This window comes from Eublepharis macularius, chromosome 18, assembly GCF_028583425.1.
Source record: "Eublepharis macularius isolate TG4126 chromosome 18, MPM_Emac_v1.0, whole genome shotgun sequence".
NCBI classification, from domain to species: Eukaryota; Metazoa; Chordata; class Lepidosauria; order Squamata; family Eublepharidae; genus Eublepharis; species Eublepharis macularius.
Window position 1 is genome coordinate 3,312,492 of NC_072807.1, and position 22,018 is coordinate 3,334,509.

The 22,018-nt window shown below is 44.8% G+C and overlaps 1 protein-coding gene across 2 annotated transcripts; it reads right to left on the bottom strand.

Annotated features, from left to right (window-relative positions):
- Positions 1-265: 265 nt before the first annotated feature.
- Positions 266-21,592, bottom strand: NAA50 (N-alpha-acetyltransferase 50, NatE catalytic subunit). 2 transcript variants are annotated; one of them, XM_055002797.1, is made up of 5 exons: positions 21,463-21,592; positions 7,079-7,212; positions 4,659-4,778; positions 3,509-3,575; positions 266-1,567 (listed from the first exon to the last, which is right to left on the bottom strand). In XM_055002797.1, exons 1-5 carry the CDS (start codon positions 21,468-21,470, stop codon positions 1,387-1,389), a joined length of 510 nt encoding a protein of 169 aa, XP_054858772.1. In that variant the 5' UTR covers positions 21,471-21,592; the 3' UTR covers positions 266-1,386. The 2 variants fall into 2 exon arrangements, with proteins under 2 accessions (XP_054858772.1, XP_054858771.1); XM_055002796.1 differs by having other exon boundaries at positions 7,079-7,215.
- Positions 21,593-22,018: the final 426 nt, after the last annotated feature.

Below are 22,018 nucleotides of genomic sequence, written 5' to 3' on the forward strand. Positions count from 1 at the left end.
CAAATAAGCAACAGGCAGATATTTCAGGAGATTCCTCCAGCCCAATGAGAAATGGAAGGGTGGTTCTGGTGTTTGCAATTCAAGACTGTACAATACTGTGAATGACTTGCGCTTCCCCATCTGGACCTGCTTAGTTCTCATTTCGGCATCACAGTGAAGTTACAGTACTTGTTAGCAAAATTATACTGTAATAGCTCATACACTCAACCCTCAGATGAAGAGTTTTTTCAAAGCAGAAAAGCGCAAAATACAGCTCAAGTTCAAAAACAGGAAAAGTAATACAGTTTAATATAGATTTAGGTGACGGGGCAGATTGTTTTTTTCAGTACATTTCCCCCAATGAGGAGAAAAGTCATATGATTAAGCTGGCAATGTTGTACTGATCACTATAAGCTTGAAACGAAATGGCAAAAAAAAAAAGCATAAACACAATACAAAGCGAGAGCTCAGTAAAGCAGGCTACAGGTCTTACATTACAATATCAGGAGGCAAATCAGTTATTTCTGAATCCTTGCATTGTTTTCCCAATAAGCCACTTCCAAATGGTGTTCCATAAACGACCCCTTCTTTAAGATGTTAAGAGGGGTGCCAGGGCTTCAGAAGAGCAGAAAAAAGCATCCTTGATCTTAAGAGTATAATCTCAGCAAGCAAGCAGAGTCCAAACCAGCAGCGCCATTTCCAAGGCAAGGGCCAAGCAGTGACCTTCTTCACCAGTCTTAAATGTCTGGCTCCTCCACTGATGCCCAAACCCCCAAGTTCTTATATTGTCATTGCAACACCAATAACGAACAGAAGAATGGAAGATGGTACAATCCACTTTGAAACTTCGCCTACAACAGTCCAAGGAACACTGCCTCAACTGGCAAAAAAAAGATCAACCATTCAGCAAGAGAGATCTCATGGTTGTCACTGCCCCTCTCTGTATACAGTGGAGAGAGAGACAATTCAAAATGCTGTGGATCAGCTAACAGAGTGATTCATGGAGAGGTGACTGAGGCCACAGGACTGCTAAGCGGTTCAGAATTTTAGAGGGCAATAGCCTCTAGATTTTTTTAAAAAAATGGGTATGTGGTTTTGGAAATTGGATGCAAGGTATTGCTTAAACTTTGCCCATCAAGCGCACTGAAGAAAAACGGACTTCTGGAAGACCGACTGAAGGCCCCCTTCCCCACCCCACAACCAAAAGAGCACACTTTTCCCCCCTCCCAAAGAATGCCAAAAAACACCCCCAGAGCTGTAAGTCCAAACACACAATCTGACAATCCTCAGGAAGTTATTAATTTCTCAGAGAGGATACAAGACACATTAGAAGTAAGGGGGAGAACAGGCCTCTCTTTCCTTATTTGGTGACAAGCAAGTGCACAGAAGTGTTCACTGGGGTTTTGTTCAGTTGTCGGTCTTTTGCACGTCTGTGTTCTGGCCAAGACAAGGGATCTTGAGGTTTTTCTGCAGCACGTGGGCATCTGCGGGTTCTATCCTCTTGTAGTAATTCTTCTTTGTCTCAATGATCTCAAAACCAAACTTTCTGTAGAAGTCAATGGCAGACTCATTGCTAATCTGGACATGGCTGGGGTAGAAAGAGAAGCCAAGGAAAAAGACGTTAGCATTCCCAAAGGATAGAACTTGGAGCTGTGTGTCTACTGCTCTGCTAGCAGGAGAAAGGCCAATGGATGGGCCAAATACTTAAGTCTGCCAAAGCCATTCTCAAGCCAGCATGGTTGCTTTACTGCTTGGATAATCCTCACTAGAAAAGCAAGATCTCCACTCTACCCTAAACCTACAAATCCACCAGTTTGTGCAAAAAGGTTGACCACAATGAACACAGGCCTGGATCCAAAGCAAAGCACAACTAGTTCTACATGCTCGAGTCCAGGGCTTATATTTCTCAAAAAGCAGCCCCTTGTTATCCCATGGCAAACCATTCTAGGATCTAAGGGGACCTTCAAAGGCAGTTAACTGTTCAAGGAGAAGAGCCAGAAACTGAGCACGCCCAAGCTCTTCAGATCTCGGCCACTGATAGAATACTGGCATTATCTTAGGAATATTACATGTCCTATTTATCCCAGCTCTGGTTATTCTGTATTTTAGATGATATGTTTTAATTTCTGTGCGGTATCTTTTTCTGGCACAATGAAAAAAAGTGAAGAAGACCAAGACCAATGCTTCAGTCTAAAACTGTGTGGGATTGCAAGCAGAGGGCAGCAAGGAATGGCAATGGGCTGGAGCTGCCTTCCAGAGCCGGGCTTGGACCTGGAGAGGTTATAATGGGCTGAAGTTTCCCTTCTGGCACTTCTCAGCCCCTTCACACAGCTCCAGTGTACAGCAAAGCCTTTGCCCTGCTACTGGCTCAACTACTCTTCCTGGCTAACATTGCATCTCCCAAGTTCTTCACGTGTCAGATATCTCCTGTAGAGATGCTCACAGATGCCTTGACATTTTAACTGTTTAGTTTAACAGGTTAGATCCAGAGGTTTAACAGGTTAGATCCAGAGGTAGTTGACAAAAGGGATTTGTCACAAGTATAGGACTTTCTTGTCTCCTCTGCAATTCAAAATGCTCCCCAAGAGGGTATTCCTAGGGGACAGGGGAATGCTTAGAAACCAGCAAAAAGGCACCCCCTTTTGTTAGCAGAAACTACCCAATTCAAAGTTTTGATGCAACTTATGCTTCTAGTCTTAATCCTCTACCACGATACAATTCGGTATATTAATGCAGCCACCGTGGCAAAATAACGGGGACCACAGTTTTACAACCCATTACTAATAATTCCTAAACCATAGGGTCAGTTCCAGGAGCTGAACAGGCCTTCAGATGTGTGTTTCTTGAACTGCAGCCATGATGCTGCATGTGAAAGGACTTCGGAGACAGAGGGAGTTTCAAAAGGGATGTGTGATATGACATGGGGAGGGGAGATTCAGTTGCTCAGTGCCAAAAACTCCATACTAATACTAGCCTCTTGCGAGAGCCCAACTAGTTCTTCAGCTCCCAGCCATTAGTTTGGATGAATGGCCATTCTATACAGTTTTGTTGGTGACTGTCCAAGAAACATCACAAAGCTTATGGAAGAAAGAGCCATTTCTGTCTGTCTCTATCCCTGACACCATTCTCTGTTCCCCCTAACAACTGCACTAGTCTTGAACACATTTACTGGAACGTCAATTGACTTAAAAGGCTTCTTTTCAAGGCACCTGCAACCTTAGGGATCTGTCATGCTTTGGCTTGCTTGGTCACCTGTTGCAAGAAAGAGTGCCCACCAGGTAACAAGGCAGGGAAGTCTTCAAATGGAAAAAATTTTGTGCCCCTCACCCAATCCATAACCTCCTGAATCAAGGGGAAAACACGGTATTGGAAACTCAGCTTCTTACACCCGCATTAGCACCATAAAATTTCATTCGCAGCACAGTATCAGCACCAAGGAGAATGGAAACAGAATACAACTGACTCCTCCCTTCTTTGTGGGTTCTTGGTGGCCCATAATATCCAGGCATATTATGCAGCTTGTACTCACAGATAGATATTGTCAAAAGTGCCATCTTTTTCACAGATGTTTAAGACATGATTCAACATTTTAGTTCCTGAAAAGGAAGGGAGACAAAAAGTTACCACCCCTAGTCTTCACAAGTCATGATGTAGATCAGGCTCTTACATCTGACTGTGGAATGTAAATAGCATTCATCTTTGCCCTTGTTGAGAAATTTCTGAAACTTGAAACTACCATAAGCTTCAGTATAGTAACACACACAGAGGTGCAATCTTCTCTCAGCAACCTCTAAATCACACTTGCTGGAGACCGGCGGGGGGATCATGCAGTGGGGCAATGCCAGGGTCAAGCTCTGCTCTTGCAGCAGTGGAATTTCTTGCATCAGCAGAAGCATCACTGATGGGAGTAAGTGGAGAGACTGAGTTCATCTGGTCCCCCCATATGCATGTATTTTTGCAGATCCTGCTTCCTCCAGCACCTGTGCTTTGGACATCTCAAGGGACTGCTAGGGGAAGGTGGGAGATGGGAAAGATCCGTATCACAGGCTTCCTCTCTTAGGACCCACTCCTATATTGCAAATCAAATATTAACACACACACACCCATTAAAAGAACCAATTTCTATGAACAGGCAGACTTTAACAATGATCAGAGATTAATAAATTATCTAGATGCATCTGAGGAACAGGGCTCTAGTCCACAAAAGCTTTTTTTCTGGATCAAGATCTTGTTAGTTTTTAAGAGCACGGTTGCAGCCTAGCAGCATACTGAAGCCCAGCAAGCTTTCCAGGCTTCCGAGAGGCCAGCTCCCTTTGCCGGTCTAAGAATTTTAAGAAGATGCTTCTGGACTCCTACTTATTTTGGCTGCCGCAGACTAACACAGCTATGCAGAGATTAAGCTAGTCAATATTTATTTATAGTGATAGTTATTTGATGTAATTTTAAAAATGCATTCTTGACAAAGCATTTAAAGCTTTTAAGTGGCACAAGGAGACCCACCTTTACTCTTCTGCAGAAAATGTTTTGGCTTTGCAAGATTTCACAGTGCAAACATGCACCACCACCACCACCACCACCACCCTTGTAAAGCTGGTATGAGAGAATTTCGTTCCTGTCAATGTAAGAGCCCCACAGAGCATGCCTTTCAGTCACCCGATGATTTTGCAAAACAGCCTTACCTATTCCCAGCCTTCGATAAGGGGCCAAGCATCCAAGTGTCATGATGTACAGCCTCTTTTGATTCTGAGAGTGATCCACTCTACAGCACACGGCACCCACAGCAATGTCATTGAAATATGCTGCAAAGGCAGGGGTGGGGAAGAGGGGACCGAAATGGGAAGCAAGAACATTTACTCTGACCTCTAATTCATCAAACAGCCTTACGGTTTGGGCCAAATACGGGAGGGAGGAGGGATTGGATCCAGTGCAAAATATTTGCCTGCAAGCACAAACATAAGGAAAAGTCACACTTACAGCATCCCCTCTTGCACTTTTGTTTGAGAAAGATCTCATGCAACTAATTTCTGGGCACTGTATTATACATGGCACAAAGCACAAGGTGCTGCACAAACTCTTGCACAACTGAGCTAAGTCTGTCTATGTTTCTGCTTGCACATCACTGGACCCAAGCCCTAGACTTTAATACAGGATGGTAGAAATGAACAAGATGATATACAATAGTTAAGTGTAAGTGATTAAAATAACCCCAAGCATACTGGACACAGGCATAGTTCTCACCAAGTCTGCACAGACCAGACACAGTTTTGCAATTTCAGTCTAATGGAGGAAATTCATGTACTGGACACCTCATATGAAAATTCTTCCGTTAAGCCGTTTGCTTTGTCAAGGAGAAGGCTGCCTTCTCCCTAACATGGCTGTTTCTATGATACATGTGACAAGCTATGTAATACACAAATGCTGAAATTTATCTAAACCAAAGGTGAATGTATAATTACATTATGTAAGAACTCTACTATGCAGTAATGGTGCAAATCTCACATCAGGAAATAATGTTAAATTAAACGGCTGACAGAATTAAGGGCACTCCAAATTGCTCCAGGAAAAATGGGTTGGCTCATGAAAGTATGGGAAGCATTTAGAATGGTAAAACTTACAGCATTTCAGAGGGCGAACAGAAAATATACAAATACAATGGAAATATTTTACACAACATACAAAAATGCCCTGGCTCCCGCCGGGGGAACACGCTCTCTTTGGAGATATGGGCCCTGCGGGATCTCTTACGGATTCGCAGGGCCTGCAAAGCAGCAAACAGTCCCTTCCCATGACCACGTCCCACCTCGGACCACCTCGGGCCTTGTATTATGACTGTGCCTGTGGTTTTTATGGTAGTTTTATAATAGCCACATACTGTTAGAAGTGCCTGGATTTGGTTTGTTAAATTAGTTTTAAATTTTTATGATATTTTAATGAAGATTTTATGTTGTAAGCTGCCCTGAGCTCGTTCATGGGGAGGGGAGGGGTATAAATCAAATCAAATCAAATAAATAAAGAGGAATTCCTCCTCTAAGATGATCAAACAGATGCTGGGAACATCACTGATCTCATAAATTTCCTATTTCAAGGCAGATACTCTTTGTCAGATGTTTTGAAATGGTGGTATGACTTATAAATATAGTTGGTTCCTGAACAGATCTGGAGTTGCTCTAAAACATCCGAATAAATAACTTCCTCCATTTACCCTGAAGTTGTAAATTACAAGTTCTGCACAGGTTCTTATAATGGGGAAGAAAGCTCCTTCCAGGAATAGCTAACTTCTTCTGCTGACTTTTAAATTATAGAACACAAAGCCCTAGAAAACCGTTGTTAGCTCTTACAGACTAAGAGATGCCTCCTTCCAGGAGCACCTGAGCAGCCGTTTGCATTAAAACCAGAAGATTCCCAGGCCCCTGTGATGAATGTCTGAAAAGCTGAGTGTGTTCTACAAAGAGAATCTGGCTGCTGCATGTGCAACTCTTGTATTATTCTTACACAAGAGACAATCCATATACATTGGGTTTGGATACATTTGAGCAGTCGTGTGCTTTGGCATTTTGTTTTTGCTCCTGTACATTTCTTTGACTGTGAAGACAAGCCATTCACAGCATTATATACTGTCAGTTAAGTATGCCAAAAACAAGAAGCAGGAGGCTGCCATCTAGAATTGTTTTTATGACTGCACTGTTATTTATTGTGGCTTTAATGTTACAATTTTAATATAAGTGTGATTTTGATGTTATCTGCTCTGAGCCCATTCATGGGGAGAGCAAGCTTCAAATGTAATCAATCAATCAATCAAACACTTCCAAGCTACAGAGAAAAAGCAATGAAACCAGCATCAGTCAAGGCAAACCAGGATTTGAGCAACTGACTGTGATGGATCCGTGTTTCACAAACTAACCAAAATTGAAATAAATCATGTTCCATGTAGTGTCTGGACAAAGCCAATACCTCATACAGTTTGGGTAATGAAGGTATCCCAAAATATTGGAGGGAAGGTACTGCAAGCTGTTTTGGATTGTGCAGACATACTAAGAGGAACAAAGGCAGGAAATTATTCCACCCTCCCACCTACCAAACCAAGATCAAGATCTTATACCCAGCTTGGCGAGCTCGCCAACTTCTAGCACATCCTTGTAGAACTTGTCGTTGTAGCTGACAGGAAAGATGACTTGGTTTAACCGCTTCAGCTGCTTAATGTTGTGTGGTGTCACATCACCCAGCTCGATCCGGCTACTGGAACAAAGCAAAACATGCTCAATACCTCTAGGAATCCCGATCTTCTAGGAAGCCGCAGCAGTTATCAAAGTGACCAGGCCAACTCCAAGCCTAAAACCGGCGCAAAGGAATTCCTCTTCAAGTGCTGAGTAAATCTGCACACACAAAATCTATTCTTCAGGAAATGAAACAGGATTGCATGCATTTCACAGCAGGTGGAAATTAAACAAGAACCAGAACTACCACCACATATTATGTGGGGGAAGGTAGGTCTTCATTCATCTCTGGCATGGCTAGGTAAGACGCTGTAGGCCACCATTCCAGCTTTCCCAATGACTACACAGGTAATGTGAAGAGAAGTGAGAGAGGGCTGTGCTACTTTGTGCCTTCTCTAAAACTATGGATTAATGAAACCAGACTCTGGCACAGGAAAATTTGGGGGAGGGAGGCCTCAGTGCTCACCCCTAGTAATAGCTGGCCAGCAAAGCAAGCTTAAATACATTGACCACTGCAAAATGACCCATCAGTTGACAGCTGAGAAGGAAATTTATGAGTTCCCTGAAGTGACAGGAAGAAACCTAAGCCACACTGCGGACTCAAACCCACAAGCTGCATGAAGGAGAGTTCTCAAGTTCAAATGACAAGGCTCCCATCTTTCCAAGCTACTCCCTGCACAGACGTATCACTGAAACAGATCTTTAAATACATACAAAGCTAGGTTAGTGCTGAAGGCATATGGAAATCTAAATTTAGGAAAGAATGCCCTGCAGATTTGGAGTGGGATCATTAAACTCACATTCAAAAGCATCTCATGGAAGAGGAGAAATTCACTACGGTATATAGCTAAATAACTTTCTACAGTCCAACTGGCATCTGGACAGCATAATTCATCCCTGTACAGCTAGAGTGGAAGGCACTGGAGCAGAACAGCTGAGCTTCCGCCAAAAACAAGGAGGACACGTGAATATTTCTAGACTTCACAGGCTTGCTATGATTACGAGAAGAAGGATGTGCTGTACTAGCCCACTGTAATGAGACATCTCAGGAGCCTGAGAAGGGGGAAGGGAGAACAGAGCACACGCTTTGCATAGCCCAGAGTCCCCCAAGATAAGGGAGTCTTGCTTGGACAGCTGTTCTGGAAAAGACACCTTAGAGCCGATATTAGGTGAGGTGGGTCTGATGCTGTGTAGTAGCTTGCTCTGCTCATACAGCACCACACAACACAGGAGGAACGAGCAAGTCCACAGCCATAACAAGGAATCTCAACATAAAAGGGTTTATATTCTTAGAGAGGTTTCCTTCACTGCGGGAATACCTGCCACCTCACTCTAAAACAAGGCCTTTGAACAGCACAAACATACGGCGGCAGCACCATCAAGGGAGAGTTCCAGCAAAGCCGCATGCACGTGAGTGCCAGGACACTTTTCTAGACCACTGTGACAATGCAACTCCAAACCTGGATGTTTCTAGCCTATGTTTGTTTACCAATCTGTATTTTATTTTTATTTTATTTATTTATGCCATTTACAGTCTGCCTTTCTCAATGAGACTCAAGGCGGATTACAGAGTGTGAAATTAGTACAGTCAGTTTCAAGGACATTTCTATAAATAATGCCATAGGGTAAATAAACACAATTTTACAAAGACATAGCATTAGCAAGAATCCAATACAGAGTGGAAGAAATGCTGAAACAGAACATAAGCAGTTCTAGGGCTGACATTATACCACATGAAGCACAAGCAGTTCACAGGAGCACATATTTAAGACAACAGGTAGTAGGTAAGGCAACCCAGTGGTGAAGTCTATGGTCCTTAACTCATTAGCGAAGCATCTGAGGGCCCCTCCCTACAATATTTTTAAAGTAGATTTTTATCCTGTGCAGTATGTTTGGCTGAGGAAAAAATCACAAACCAAAGGGGACATAAGGTCCTATGAGACCTGAATAAATATTTTATAAATTTAATTATATGAAGTGCAAGTGCAAGAAGTGTATTTTTAAACCACTGAAAAGTCTGTGCCATGCAATGCAATACGATAATACTCCAAATCTTCAATTTTACAAAAATGGACAATGCCACAAAACATCCAATTTTTTTTTTAAAAAATGGTCAATGCCACAAGAAATCCAAATTCAATCCAAACCAATGCTGTACAATTGATGTATGTAATTCATAGCAAAAGTCTAATTTTATATTTTCAATCCTTGTGTTTTTCTTTAATAGGCAGATGCCCGTCGAAAGGAATCAGCAACAGGGAGAATGCTCCAGGCGAGTTGGGAATGGGAGCGCCAGCCCTTACAACATCCTGTTTCGCTATTGCTTCTTCATAAGTCAATACTTTTATATCAGCTGCTTTTCCCATCCAATTCAATTCATGACAGACACTGGTATTCCCATCTCACAATCTCCATTCCTATCTTGAGGTCAAACCACACATACATCAATTGTACGGTATTGGTTTGGATGGAATTTGGATTTCTTGTGGCATTTATTTATTTATTTATTCAATTTATATACCGCCCATCCCAGGGGCTCTGGGCGGTGAACAGTTAAAATTGATAAAAACAAAAACTAAAATCAATATACAAATAATAAAACAAATTAACAAGGTGCAGTGGTGGGGAGAACCTTCCCCACCCCAAAGGTGGGAGGCCGACATGGCACCGCCCCCTTCAATCACCAAACGCCTGGCGGAACAGCTCTGTCTTACAGGCCCGGCGGAACGATAATATGTCCCGCTGGGCCCGGGTTTCCATTGACAGAGCGTTCCACCAGGCTGGGGCCAGGACTGAAAAAGCCCTGGCCCTGGTTGAAGCGAGGCGGGCTTCCTTAGGGCCGGGGACCACAAGTAAATATTTATTCACTGATCGGAGCGATCTCCGGGGAACGTACAGGGAGAGGCGGTCCCGAAGATATGCCGGTCCCAACCCACTCAGGGCTTTAAAGGTAAGAACCAACACTTTGAACCTGATTCGGAATTCAACTGGAAGCCAGTGCAGCTGGCGCAGGACAGGTGTGATGTGTGACTGGTAAGGTATACCAGTCAGGACCCGTGCCGCCGCATTCTGGACCAGTTGTAGTTTCCGGATCAGGCCCAGGGGTAGCCCAGCGTAGAGTGAGTTACAGTAATCTAGCCTGGAGGTGACCGTTGCATGGATCACTGTAGCCAGGTCCTGGGGCGTCAGGTAGGGGGCAAGTTGCCTGATCTGACGAAGATGGAAAAATGCAGACTTGGCAACCGCCGTGACCTGGGCCTCCATCGATAGGGAGGCATCCAGGAACACACCCAGACTCTTTACCACTGGCAAAGTTGCCAGTGGTGTCCCATCCAGGGCAGGGAGCTGGATCCCAACATCTGGCAGCCCCCGTCCCAGCTGCAAGACCTCCGTCTTCACTGGGTTCAATTTCAGCCTGCTCTGTTTCAACCATGCCGTCACAGCCTCCAAAGCTCTGGCCAGATTGTCTGGGGCCGTGTCTGGCCGGCCGTCCATCAACAGAAAAAGTTGGGTGTCATCCGCGTATTGATGACAACCCAGCCCAAACCTCCGCACCAACTGGGCGAGGGGGCGCATATAGATGTTAAATAACATTGGGGAGAGTATCGCCCCTTGGGGAACCCCGCACACCAAAGGGTGACGGGCCGATAGATCTCCCCCGAGCGCCACCCTCTGTCCCCGACCCTGGAGAAAGGAGACCAGCCACTGTAAGACTGTCCCCCTAATCCCCACGTCGGCAAGGCGGCTGGCCAACAAATCATAGTCAACCGTGTCAAACGCTGCTGTGAGATCAAGTAACACAAGCAGCGCTGACCCGCCTCGATCCAGATGCCTGCGAAGGTCGTCTGTGAGGGCAACCAAGGCTGTCTCCGTCCCATGGCCAGGACGGAAGCCAGACTGGAATGGGTCCAGGACTAGAGCATCATTCAGGAATTCCTGCAGTTGTACCGCCACCGCCCGCTCAATCACCTTGCCCAGGAACGGGAGGTTCGACACTGGGCGGTAACTGGACGGGTCGGTGGGGTCCAAAGATGGTTTTTTCAGGAGGGGCCGCACTACCGCCTCCTTTAACACTCCTGGAAAAACCCCAGAGCTCAGGGAGATGTTAGCAATGGCCTCCAGATGGTCCCGTAGCCCCTCTGAGCTGGCCTTCACCAGCCAGGATGGGCAGGGGTCCAGAGGACAGGTGGTTGGCCTCATCCCCTGCAGGATCCTGTCAACATCGTCCTGAGAGAGCAGGCTGAAATGGTCTAATACGGACCCAGAAGACGGCCAAGGGGTCTCCAGTTCCCTTACTGTATCAACAGTGGGTGGCAGGCAATTGACAATTTTTTGAAAAAAAATTTTTTTTGGATATTTTGTGGCATTGTCCATTTTTGTAAAATTGATGATTTGGGGTATTATCATATTACACTGTATGGCACAGACTTTTCAATGATTTATGAATACACTTCTTGCACTTGAAATAATTAAATTTATAAAAATATTTATTCAGGTCTCATAGGACCTTGTGTCCCCTTTGGTTTGTGAGGGAAAAAAATGACTGGCCCAATGAGTGTCATGGAAGCAGGGGCTTGTATCGAGGACCCCCCCCCCCGTCCTACTCTTACCCTCTCACCGGTGCAACATACTGGCTCATTCTTTCCCCTCTCACCGGTGCAACATACTGGCTCATTCTTTCCCCTCTCACCGGTGCAACATACTGGCTCATTCTTTCCCCTCTCACTGGTGCAACATACTGGCTCATTCTTTCCCCTCTCACCGGTGCAACATACTGGCTCATTCTTTCCCCTCTCACCGGTGCAACATACTGGCTCATTCTTTCCCCAGCAGCGTCAAAGCACCTTCCTACCCATAATGGATTTGTTGCTTTGCCGAAAGCCCAGACTAGGTAGTGTTCATTGTCATCAGAAGCAAAACAGCAGGTTACAAACCAACTAGTACTAGTCAGGCAATGAAAGTCATCGAACTCGGCAGGGTGCCTCTGCCCCACCCCACCTCCCAAGCAAAGGGGACAGGGTGAAAAGGAACAAATTGCAGAGATTTAATTGTAAAACTGGAAAACAGAATGTTTTCAGGGATATTAAGAGTTCCTAAGAACTCACATTTGTTATTTATTATTAGTACGTGTTTATAGACATTGTCTGTGAAGTCAGTGTTCCGTATTTTTTTACTCCCAGCTTTATGTACATTTGCCTGGAGGGAATACCAAATTGATAGAGAATGATGCAAGATTCAAAGATTTTCAGAGCTTCTTCAATATAAAATGTGGGGTGTGTGTAAAACACCTATGAAATAAATAAAACCAGCCAAATTTTCAAGTATTAATGTGCTTTTATTATTACACCAACCTGACCACAAAATCATCAACCAAGTTAATTCAGGAGATATATTCAATCATTTATTACATTTGTATAATTACCTTTAACTGAGTTACTTCTTGCTTAACTGCCAGGAACCCATTTTTTTCTTTGCTTCATTTAAACCCCGCCTTTCACCCCAATGAAGTGGCTTACATCATTCTCCTCTCTTCATTTTATCCTCACAACAACCCTGTGAAATAGGATAGACTGAGTGTGTGTGACTGGCCCAAGTTTCCACAGCGAAGTGGTGACTCAAACAGGGGCCTTCCAGATCCTAGTCAGAAACTCTAACTGCTGTACCAGACTGACTAAAAAACTTTTTGTCACAAGCAATTAAAACTTCAATAAATGGATTCAAATTCTCTCTTCCAGAATTGCACTTCTGCTAATAAGGAGGGGGAGACAATTGCCAGTATTTCCACTGTCCTACTGACAACTCCCGCCCCACCCCACGAGCCACTCTCAAGGGTCCAGGAGTTCTATGTGAGCTTCAACAGGAAGGGGGAAGTGGAAGAGACCCACTCCTCAAGCAAAGACCCAACCCTGGTTGTCTGAACCCGACCCCAATGTTCATTTTACTCTCCTTCCCAGAGAACAGCAGAATCGTTCTGGAGTGCTGTATCCCCCAAACCAAATACCTTCTTCAAGTTTAGGTCTGCAGGAAAAAGAAAGGAACCCCCCCTCCCCCCCCACACACAAACGCAAGCCCCCAAAGCAAGAGAGCTGTCTAGTCAGAAACACACCAGAAGGCACGGACCCTGGTTCACTTTCAAAGCAAGTTCATGTTAATACATAATCCAAAAGGGACGTCACTTTTCAAAGAACAAAGTCATTGATACTAAGATTCTTTTTTTTATAAAAACCTGTTTAAGAATAAATCTGCGTTCAACAAGCATAGTGAAGCCTTCATTGAATCCATGAGCTATCAAAAGCCTGTTTTCTAAGAACAAAAAAATGCCTGCCTCCTGGGCCAAGAACTATAAATACAGCACAGAAGGTCATGTTCTATATTATGGGCATTATGGGCACACGTTTAAAGTACTGAAGTTCAGCTAGATTATACCCTACCCTGCTGCACACGTTTTGATTTTGTTTTTTCAAGTGCTCTCTGACAGGAATACAATGTGAAATTAATGCCTCCTTCAAAGTTTTTCACCTCCTCTTGGGGAGAAAATCTGCCCCTGTACCAAAAGCAGAATCCTGTGAATGTTTACTTGTAAGCAAGCCCCACCATTTAAAGGGCTCACTCAAAGGGAACCCAAGTTTGCTGATAGAGCACCCCCCCCCATTCAGCCAGAGATAGGGAACTATCTGGAATGCAGAGTTTCTTCAGCTCAAAAGCTCCTTCAGAAACCGGGAATTTCCCTTTTTTGTGTAAGTAATTTGCATTGCTAATCAACTTCTGAATTAAGATGTTATTTGGATTTCATCTGGTGCTTAAAGTAACCAAGACAACTGCATACCATACAGGTTGAGATTTTTTAATAGAAGCAGGCAATATTACTACAAAAATAGTATGAAATGCCAAGATTATTTACTTTCATTCACTGATAATATAGTTGTTCATACTTTCCATTGCAACCATTGGGGAAGAGCCAGCTAAAAGAGGAATTCCACTAGAAGTCAGTTTTAAGGAAGCACCCACCATGCTAGGAAATTTTTTGTGGTTTGGGCATAAAAAAGATATTAAGATTAAAGGTGTGCGTTTCAAGGGAAAAGATGGGTTTTTGCCAATCTGGCTAAATCTGGCTTTCCTGAATCAAATCAGAGAATCCCATATCCGATCTGGGAATCCAGATCCCCAGATAAATCTGGGAAACGTTGCTTCTGCCTCAGACTGGCTCCTTCCTGGACTTCTCCCGCACTTCTTTCCAGGAGGGGACGGGGAGGAGGGAGTGAGGTAGAGGCAGGAAGGGCGGGGGGGGGGGGGAAGCGATCAATCTGTGTAGGAGCTGTCTGCCTTGCTTCTGTGAGAAATACATCCCAAAAAGAGTATCATGGTAAAGAGTAACCATGCAACAAAAGACTCGGTATCACAATACCAAAAATAACAAGTATTTGGTATTTAATACAACAATATTGTGAAATAGCTTATACATCTATTATAACATGAACTTCTGAATGATCTAGTATAATTCAATATTTCCTCTCTGTACTGACAACTGATACACCTCTTAAAGTGCTGTATGCTAATAAACCGTTTGGATTTATAAGTCATTCAGTTCATTGCAACGGGTGTCCCTTACTTCTGTGTGGTTTCGGTGGAACTGACATGATTCTGCGGTGTGATGATGTCCTCCTCGGTTCACTTTGGTTCTGGGGAGATTCCATCCATTCCCTTGCTTCAGTTTGGTTCTGTTGGGCTTTTGCTGGGTAGCGCTTTTATTTCAGAGTGTGCCTGTAGCCAGGGGCAGCCTTGCCCCAGTGTGTCCTGCTTGACCTGAGAGCCAGCGTTGTCGTTTTTTCCTGCCAAGGGAGAGTGGCTGTGGGCAACCTGCTGACGGGGGCACTTGGGTTTCGGGGGGGGGATGTTTCTGTGTGTTGAGCCTGCATTTGGGAGTGTGCATTGGCCATGGTAGCCTTGCCCAATGTGTTTCTACAGTGGGAGTCTGCTTTGACTTTCCCTCCCAGGAAACCACAGAGCGTGGTCGGGGGCACCCCATGATCCAATCTACCTTAAACAATGGGAGGGGGGGTTGGGGAGTTTTTAGAAGACAGTCAGAAATAAAGTTCCTGCAACTTTGCTGAGTTTGCTTGAAAAATGACTCCCTTAGATAGCCCTGGATAGGTTTCCCCATAGAAAATAAAGGCAGAAAAACTCTTGCTGAACCAGATTACAGAATCTTACCCAGATTTCAGGGAACCCAGTCTTTTTGTTTCCTTGAAATCTGGATTTCCCGGGATTTTTTTTTTTTGTGGTGCACACCCCTAATTCTTATCTCAACTATCACTGTCACTACAGAATAAAGTGACACTGCAAGCTAAACTGATTTCAAGTTCACAAACTGAACAAACTTTTTGTTACCTTGGCAATCATTCCATTCTCAGTGCTAAGAATTTCCTCAGGCTCCCATTTCTATTTAGATCTATGGGATAAAAGGGAACTTGTCTGCTTACTCCCATCCTCTGCAGACTATGCTTCTTGTGGGTGGTGGATCCCCAGGAACAGCATGGGGAGCAAGCTGAGTATAGTGTGCAGTGGGGTGGGGGGGGAGCTGAAAATCCCCCCCTTCCCATAAGCACGGGAATCCAAGCTTTTTTGATTTTCATACATTCAAAGTGATTCATGTACATTACTCAGTAATCTTTACAACTACACTGAGATCAGGGTTGTCACTATACTGCAAATAACAAGGACTCCCAGTGACTTCAAGTGGATGCGAGAGGCGAACCAGGGGTGTTTTCTGACTCTTACTGCAGGCTCTTTGCCAGTTCAACAGCTCACATTAGATGCGCGAGCATGGAGCGGTCCCAGCACAGCAGATGAATTGTAGAACAATCCACCCATTTTTCCAAATACAGTATTCAAAATTTTAAAACGCCAGAACCACTGACCACAGCAAGCTGCTTTTGTCTCCTTGAGCAGCCTGTTCTTCTAGCTAAGACTGTGTGTGTCTTCTAGCTTAGACGTAAAATCAAAAAGAGTCCAGTAGCACCTTTAAGACTAACCAATTTTATTATAGCATAAGCTTTCGAGAATCAAGTTCTCTTCGTCAGATGCCTGATCAAAACAGTTTTGATCAGGCATCTGACGAAGAGAACTTGATTCTCGAAAGCTTATGCTATAATAAAATTGGTTAGTCTTAAAGGTGCTACTGGACTCTTTTTGATTTTGCTACTACAGACTAACACGGCTAACTCCTCTGGATCTATAGCTTAGACGTGTGTCTTTTCTAACCAGGCTTGTTCTTTGAAGACAGACCACTGGTTTATCAGCCAGCCTTCTTGACTTTGACTCACAGTGACTCTCCCGGGATCTCAGGTGGACGTCTTTCTCGTTCATGGCCTTTTAAAACTGGAGATACCAGGGACTGAACCTGGGAACCCCTGCATACAAAGCCTGATGCTTCCCCACCTCCAGCCACCTCATCGCTTTCTACAAGGCAATACTGTTAATCCTTTGGCACAAAGTAGAGACTTCACTTTCACTTGCACATTGCCTTAACTTGCACAATCATTCATGCTTGTAACATTGAAAGTTGGGGGGGGGGTGAGTTGAAAAATAGGATTCACTCACTCAAACTTGCATTCCTGCCTCAATCAATCTCTTGGCCTCCTCTGGATTTGGTAATCCAACACTTCCAAGGTTTTCCTTGTGTGTCCCCTCTATTCCATTCAAGGAAACTCTCCAGAATTCTTCATGCTCCCAGGTTGCATATGATCCTCTCTTTCACTGGCCACCAATTTACTGGCAACTTCTTCAAACTATGGCTGTTGTGGGTTTTCCGGGCTGTATTGCCGTGGTCTTGGCATTGTAGTTCCTGACATTTCGCCAGCAGCTGTGGCTGGCATCTTCAGAGGTGTAGCACCAAAAGACAGAGATCTCTCAGTTCTTCAAACTACATGCTCCGGTCAGGCCCTTCATCTTTGGCAAGTGAGCATCTCCCATGTACACACGTTTCCAACATAAGTCACAGAAAAGTATGCCCTGCCCAGAATTACATTTACGCTAGACATAACGAGAAGATCATTTCAGTCTCCTGGAACAAGCTGAGAAATGCTTCTCTGCATCTAGAAAGTACATTCCCTTCATTACCTCTTAGCCACTCCCTACAATTAAGGATGCAGGCACTCAGGACGTGTACACCAGCATCATCGTTCTGAGACATGATATACTTGTTTAGAAATTAAACATTGCCCAGCTTCCTTCACCAACATAATGTGCAACCAATCCTCCTTCACAAAACAACCCCCCTAGTTTCCCTCCAGTCCTCTTTTTGGCAGCTTTAAGTGCCTTTTTCAGCCCACAACTTTGCAGACATGTGAACAGTTATATTCTCCCTGCTCCCCATAAGCTACACTGGGTTATGGATTTGAATCTAGCAGCACCAAGACTGCGTCAGGGCTCACCCTAGAATTTGTTTTCAATACTAGGATTGGTATTAACAATTTGAGATATGCAGATGACACCATGTTACTGGAAGAAAACAGTGAAGACTTGAAACGACTACTGATGAAGGTTAAAGGTAAAAGTGCCAAAGCAGCTAAACATCAAGAAGACAAAATGACTACTGAAGAATTACACAATTTTAAAGCTGACAATGAGGAAATTGAAGTTGTATTTTCTGTTCCTTGGCTCAATCATCAACCAAAAGGGAGACTGCAATGAAGAAATCATTGAGATTGAGACTAGGAAGAGCAGCTGTGAGGGAGCTAGAGAAGTTCTTTAAAGATAAAGATCTCTCTCATGGATCCAAGACCAAAATAATACAAACTATGGTATTCCCCATAACTATGTATGGATGTGAAAGTTGGACAATGAAGAAAGCTGACAGGGAGAAAATTGATTCGTTTGAAATGTGGAGCTGGAGGAGTTTTGCAAATATCATGGACAGCCAAAAAGACAAATTAAGTGGGTACTAGATCAAATCAAGCTTGAATTCTCCCTAGAAGCTAATATGACAAAACTGAGGCTATTGTACTTTGGTCACATCATGAGAAGACAAAATTATCTGGAAAAGTCAATAATGCTGGGAAAAGTGGAAGGCAGTAGGGAAGAAAGGAAGACCTAAAACAAGATGGCTGGACTCAATAAAAGAAGCTTTGCAGGACGTGAGCAAGTCTGTTAATGACAGGATGTTTTGGAGGTCTTTCATTCATAGGGTTGCCATAGGTCGGAGGCGACTTGACAGCACATACACACACACACACCAGGATTGACTCGCACTCTTTAAAGCAGTCTGTTCCAGGGTTCCCCCTCCCCCCATCAGGGCCCTTAATTTCCAGATGTAGTGGAAGTCAGACTTTTGAAAACAGGGCCAACTTCAGTTGCCTCAGGAAGGGAAGAAAGCAGTCCTATACCCCCTCTTTACTGGTGGCAAAGGTAGGGAAGCAGCTCTGCTGAGGTGGGAAATGTAAAAATGATACCACCCACAACCTATCAGAGGACTGCAGGTATTTCCCACCCCCACCCCCCGGACTATGTTAGTATTTATGGTAAAGTTTCAACACAAATACAATACAGTGCAAGATGCGACAAATCAGTGAAATGATGTACCAAATTCACAACAGATGGTTATCTGAGATTGGGATTACCAATTTCTGATTAAGAGTTATTTTACTTACTCCTTTCCAACTTTTAACACCATATTTAAAAACTAGATTAGATTAGTGATTGCAGAGTTATATATAACTAAAACAAGGCGTTGGTCCAGCTGTCTCCAAGGTACTAGGCCGAGCTTTCTCTTAGCCCTAGTGCTGCTAAAGGCCCTTTTAACCCTCAAGGGAATGAACTTGGGCCTCACTCAAATAGCAGAGCATGAGGTCTGCCACTTAACTTTGGGCTTCATCCAGTGCTCTGAATTACACACCAAACAACTTTCTATCACTACTGTTCTCCCTCATTCCCCCAGATTATGCAAGCAAAATACACAAGCTATTTTCAGAGTTCACAAGAGAACTAAGGAAGCAACCATCCTGCTAAATAAAAACAATGGCATTTTAAAATGTTGTACTATGATTTTTAGCAGAAACACTGTGGACAGTGAAAGCCTTCACCACATTTGAGTTCCTTCTCATCACCAAGTTTCAGCCCTTTCCCCCCCTATCCAGCCAATACCTGGTGGTTATTGTCTATTTATTTATTTGCAATTAGGCAACTATAATGTAGTTCTAGTCTTTCACTGAGCTCGAATCCCTTTGTTAGTTTGTAATATTCCTCTATACAAAGATTATAACTAAGCTACCATCTGCAGTACTTGATTAAGATCAGAACCACTTTCTGAAGAAGTCCCACTGAATTCAGTGCAGCTTATTGCCAAATCCTGTGCATGTTTACTCAAGTAAGAGTTTCGTGCAATTTCAACACTTATATTCCTTTCAACTGAAACTGATCCAATATAAAGGTACATCTTATACCAGGTGGTTATTAAACACGCCCAGTTACAGCACCTACTTCCCATTAAGCATGTTCAATTTGTATACAGGCACCAAATCTTTCACACCAAATTCTGATGATGCAATGATAACCCTGAGTCACTCCAAAAGCAGATCACAACAATTTTACTAGAATGTACTTAGCTCTTATGATCGATATACTGTGAGGTGAGACAGGGTGGTGATTTTTTAAAGGACTGGCTTAAGACAACAAATCACACAAACTATTCTGCTTACTCAATTTGTATATACTAGGAATCCGTATTCCCTTTATAAGAAACTATAGGCCAAAGTGGAACAGTGGTTCATGCTGGTTTAGATTTTATTCCCTTCTCAGCCATGTAGCTCACTGGGTGACCTTGATGAGCCACTCTTGCAGCCTGGCCTACCTCAGAGGAATGTTGTGAAGACAAAATGGAGAAGGGAGAGCCATACACACAACTGTGAACTACTTAGAGAAAGGATGAGATGAAAATATTTATTGTCTTCCATACTATACTTAGAAAAACACCCAGTAGTATCAATGCTACCTTGCTTTGCCTTAGCTTAGGACCATTCACCCCCTTCAGACCAAGCATTAAATGTTATGCCCTGCAAGAGGGAGCTACATGTTTGATTTTCAACCTTTGCACCCTAACTAAATGCAAACACTGACAAGGCTTCTATAACCTACTTCATTGCATTAAAAAAGGTTTTAATGCCTTGCCATGCAGATAGGGTCAGGGGGTGGTGCAGGTGAAGCAGTCACTTACACACACACACATCCAGAAGTGCTGCCCTGCTTTGTTCTTGCCATTTCCTCATCCTGTCTTACCTTTGACAAGGCAATACAGGTTCCGAGACCACCAGCATGACACAGCATTGGGTTGGGGACAGACCAGAGGGTGACCACCAGCAGAAGAGCAATGCTAAAGTGTGGACATTATTCACCCCACTTCAGCCTACAACTACCCTGCCCCACATAGCTCAGGTGAGCCTGATCGCATCAGATTTCAGAAGCTATGTAGGGTCGGCCTAGGCAAACCAACTCTGTTAGTCTCTTACCATGAGAACCCTGCCAATGGTCATCATAAGTCACCTATGACGTTAGGGCACTCTCCACTCCAGATATACACTACCTGGCCTGGAGAGCCCAGTTGAGCCTGATCTCTTCAGATCTCAAAAGCTAAGCAGGGTCAGCCTTGGTTAGCAATGGGATGAGAGACCTGCAACGAAGACCAGGGCTGTAGAGGCAGGCAATGGCAAACCACCTCTGTTAGCCTCTTGCTATGAAAACGCCACCAGGGGTCGCCATAAGTCAGCCATGATTTGAGGGCACTCTCCACCACCACAGCTTCGCGATCCCACAGAAAAAGGAAGTACACACGTGCATCGGGTCACCTTTGCGTGTGCGTGCCTTGAGCACACCTTGGAAAGGAGATCTTTGTGCCTGCCCGTGTGTGGAGGGCTGCGACACTTGGGAAGAGCCTAACCAGCACCCCCAGCTCGTAAACAGCGCACTTCTGAAGGCGAGGGCGCACACGTGTACAGCCACGGCTCTGATGAGGGCCGGGGTTCTCCCCCTCCTCCCGGGGCAGCATTTCCGCCGAGTCCTCCGCTCCGCCCCACCCCGCGGCTCTCCTGCCTCCCAGCCACCCTCCGCGCCTGAGGAGAGACCCTCGCCCGCCTTCGCCCAGGGAAGGCCCACGCGGCACCCCCGGGAAACAAAGGCCCGCCGCCGCGCCGGGGGAGGGCCGGAGGGGCCGCCCAGCGCCTGAGGGGCCGCGGGGAGGGGAAGCGGCAGGGGCCGCCGGCGCCAGTCCCGCACTCACCCCTTCATGGCTGCCCAAGGCCCCGAGAAGCGGCTCCGGCGGAGGCTCAAGCGCGACTGCGGCTGCCCCGCTCCACATGGGCCTCAGGCCGCCCCGACCGACCGCGCCAGCGTGCGTGCGTCGTGCGTGCGTACGCAAGCCCCGCCCCTCCCGACGCGCAACCTTTCCCCTGACGTAGCCGCAGCCTCCCTCCTGCCCCGCCCCCTCGGCCGAGAGTCTCCTCAGAAGCCCCCCACCTCCCTTCTCTCCCCGCCCATTGCGGAGTCGCACCACGTGATCCTGCTCGCGGCGTCTCATTGGGCGGAAGAACTGAGGGGCGTGGATATCGATATCCTGTCGGAGGCGTTCTCTGCGCCTTTTCCTGTGAATGGTGTAGCCAAATATTATGTTACTAAACACGCACACGTACAAAGATATAAATGTTTATTTTTATATATATGTACACAAATGCTGCATAATTTCACACCCAAATTTTATATATGTATAAAATGGGGTCACTTTAGTTGGGGGGGGGGGAGGAGGAATCTCAAAAAAAAATTGAGGAAAGTCCTAAAAA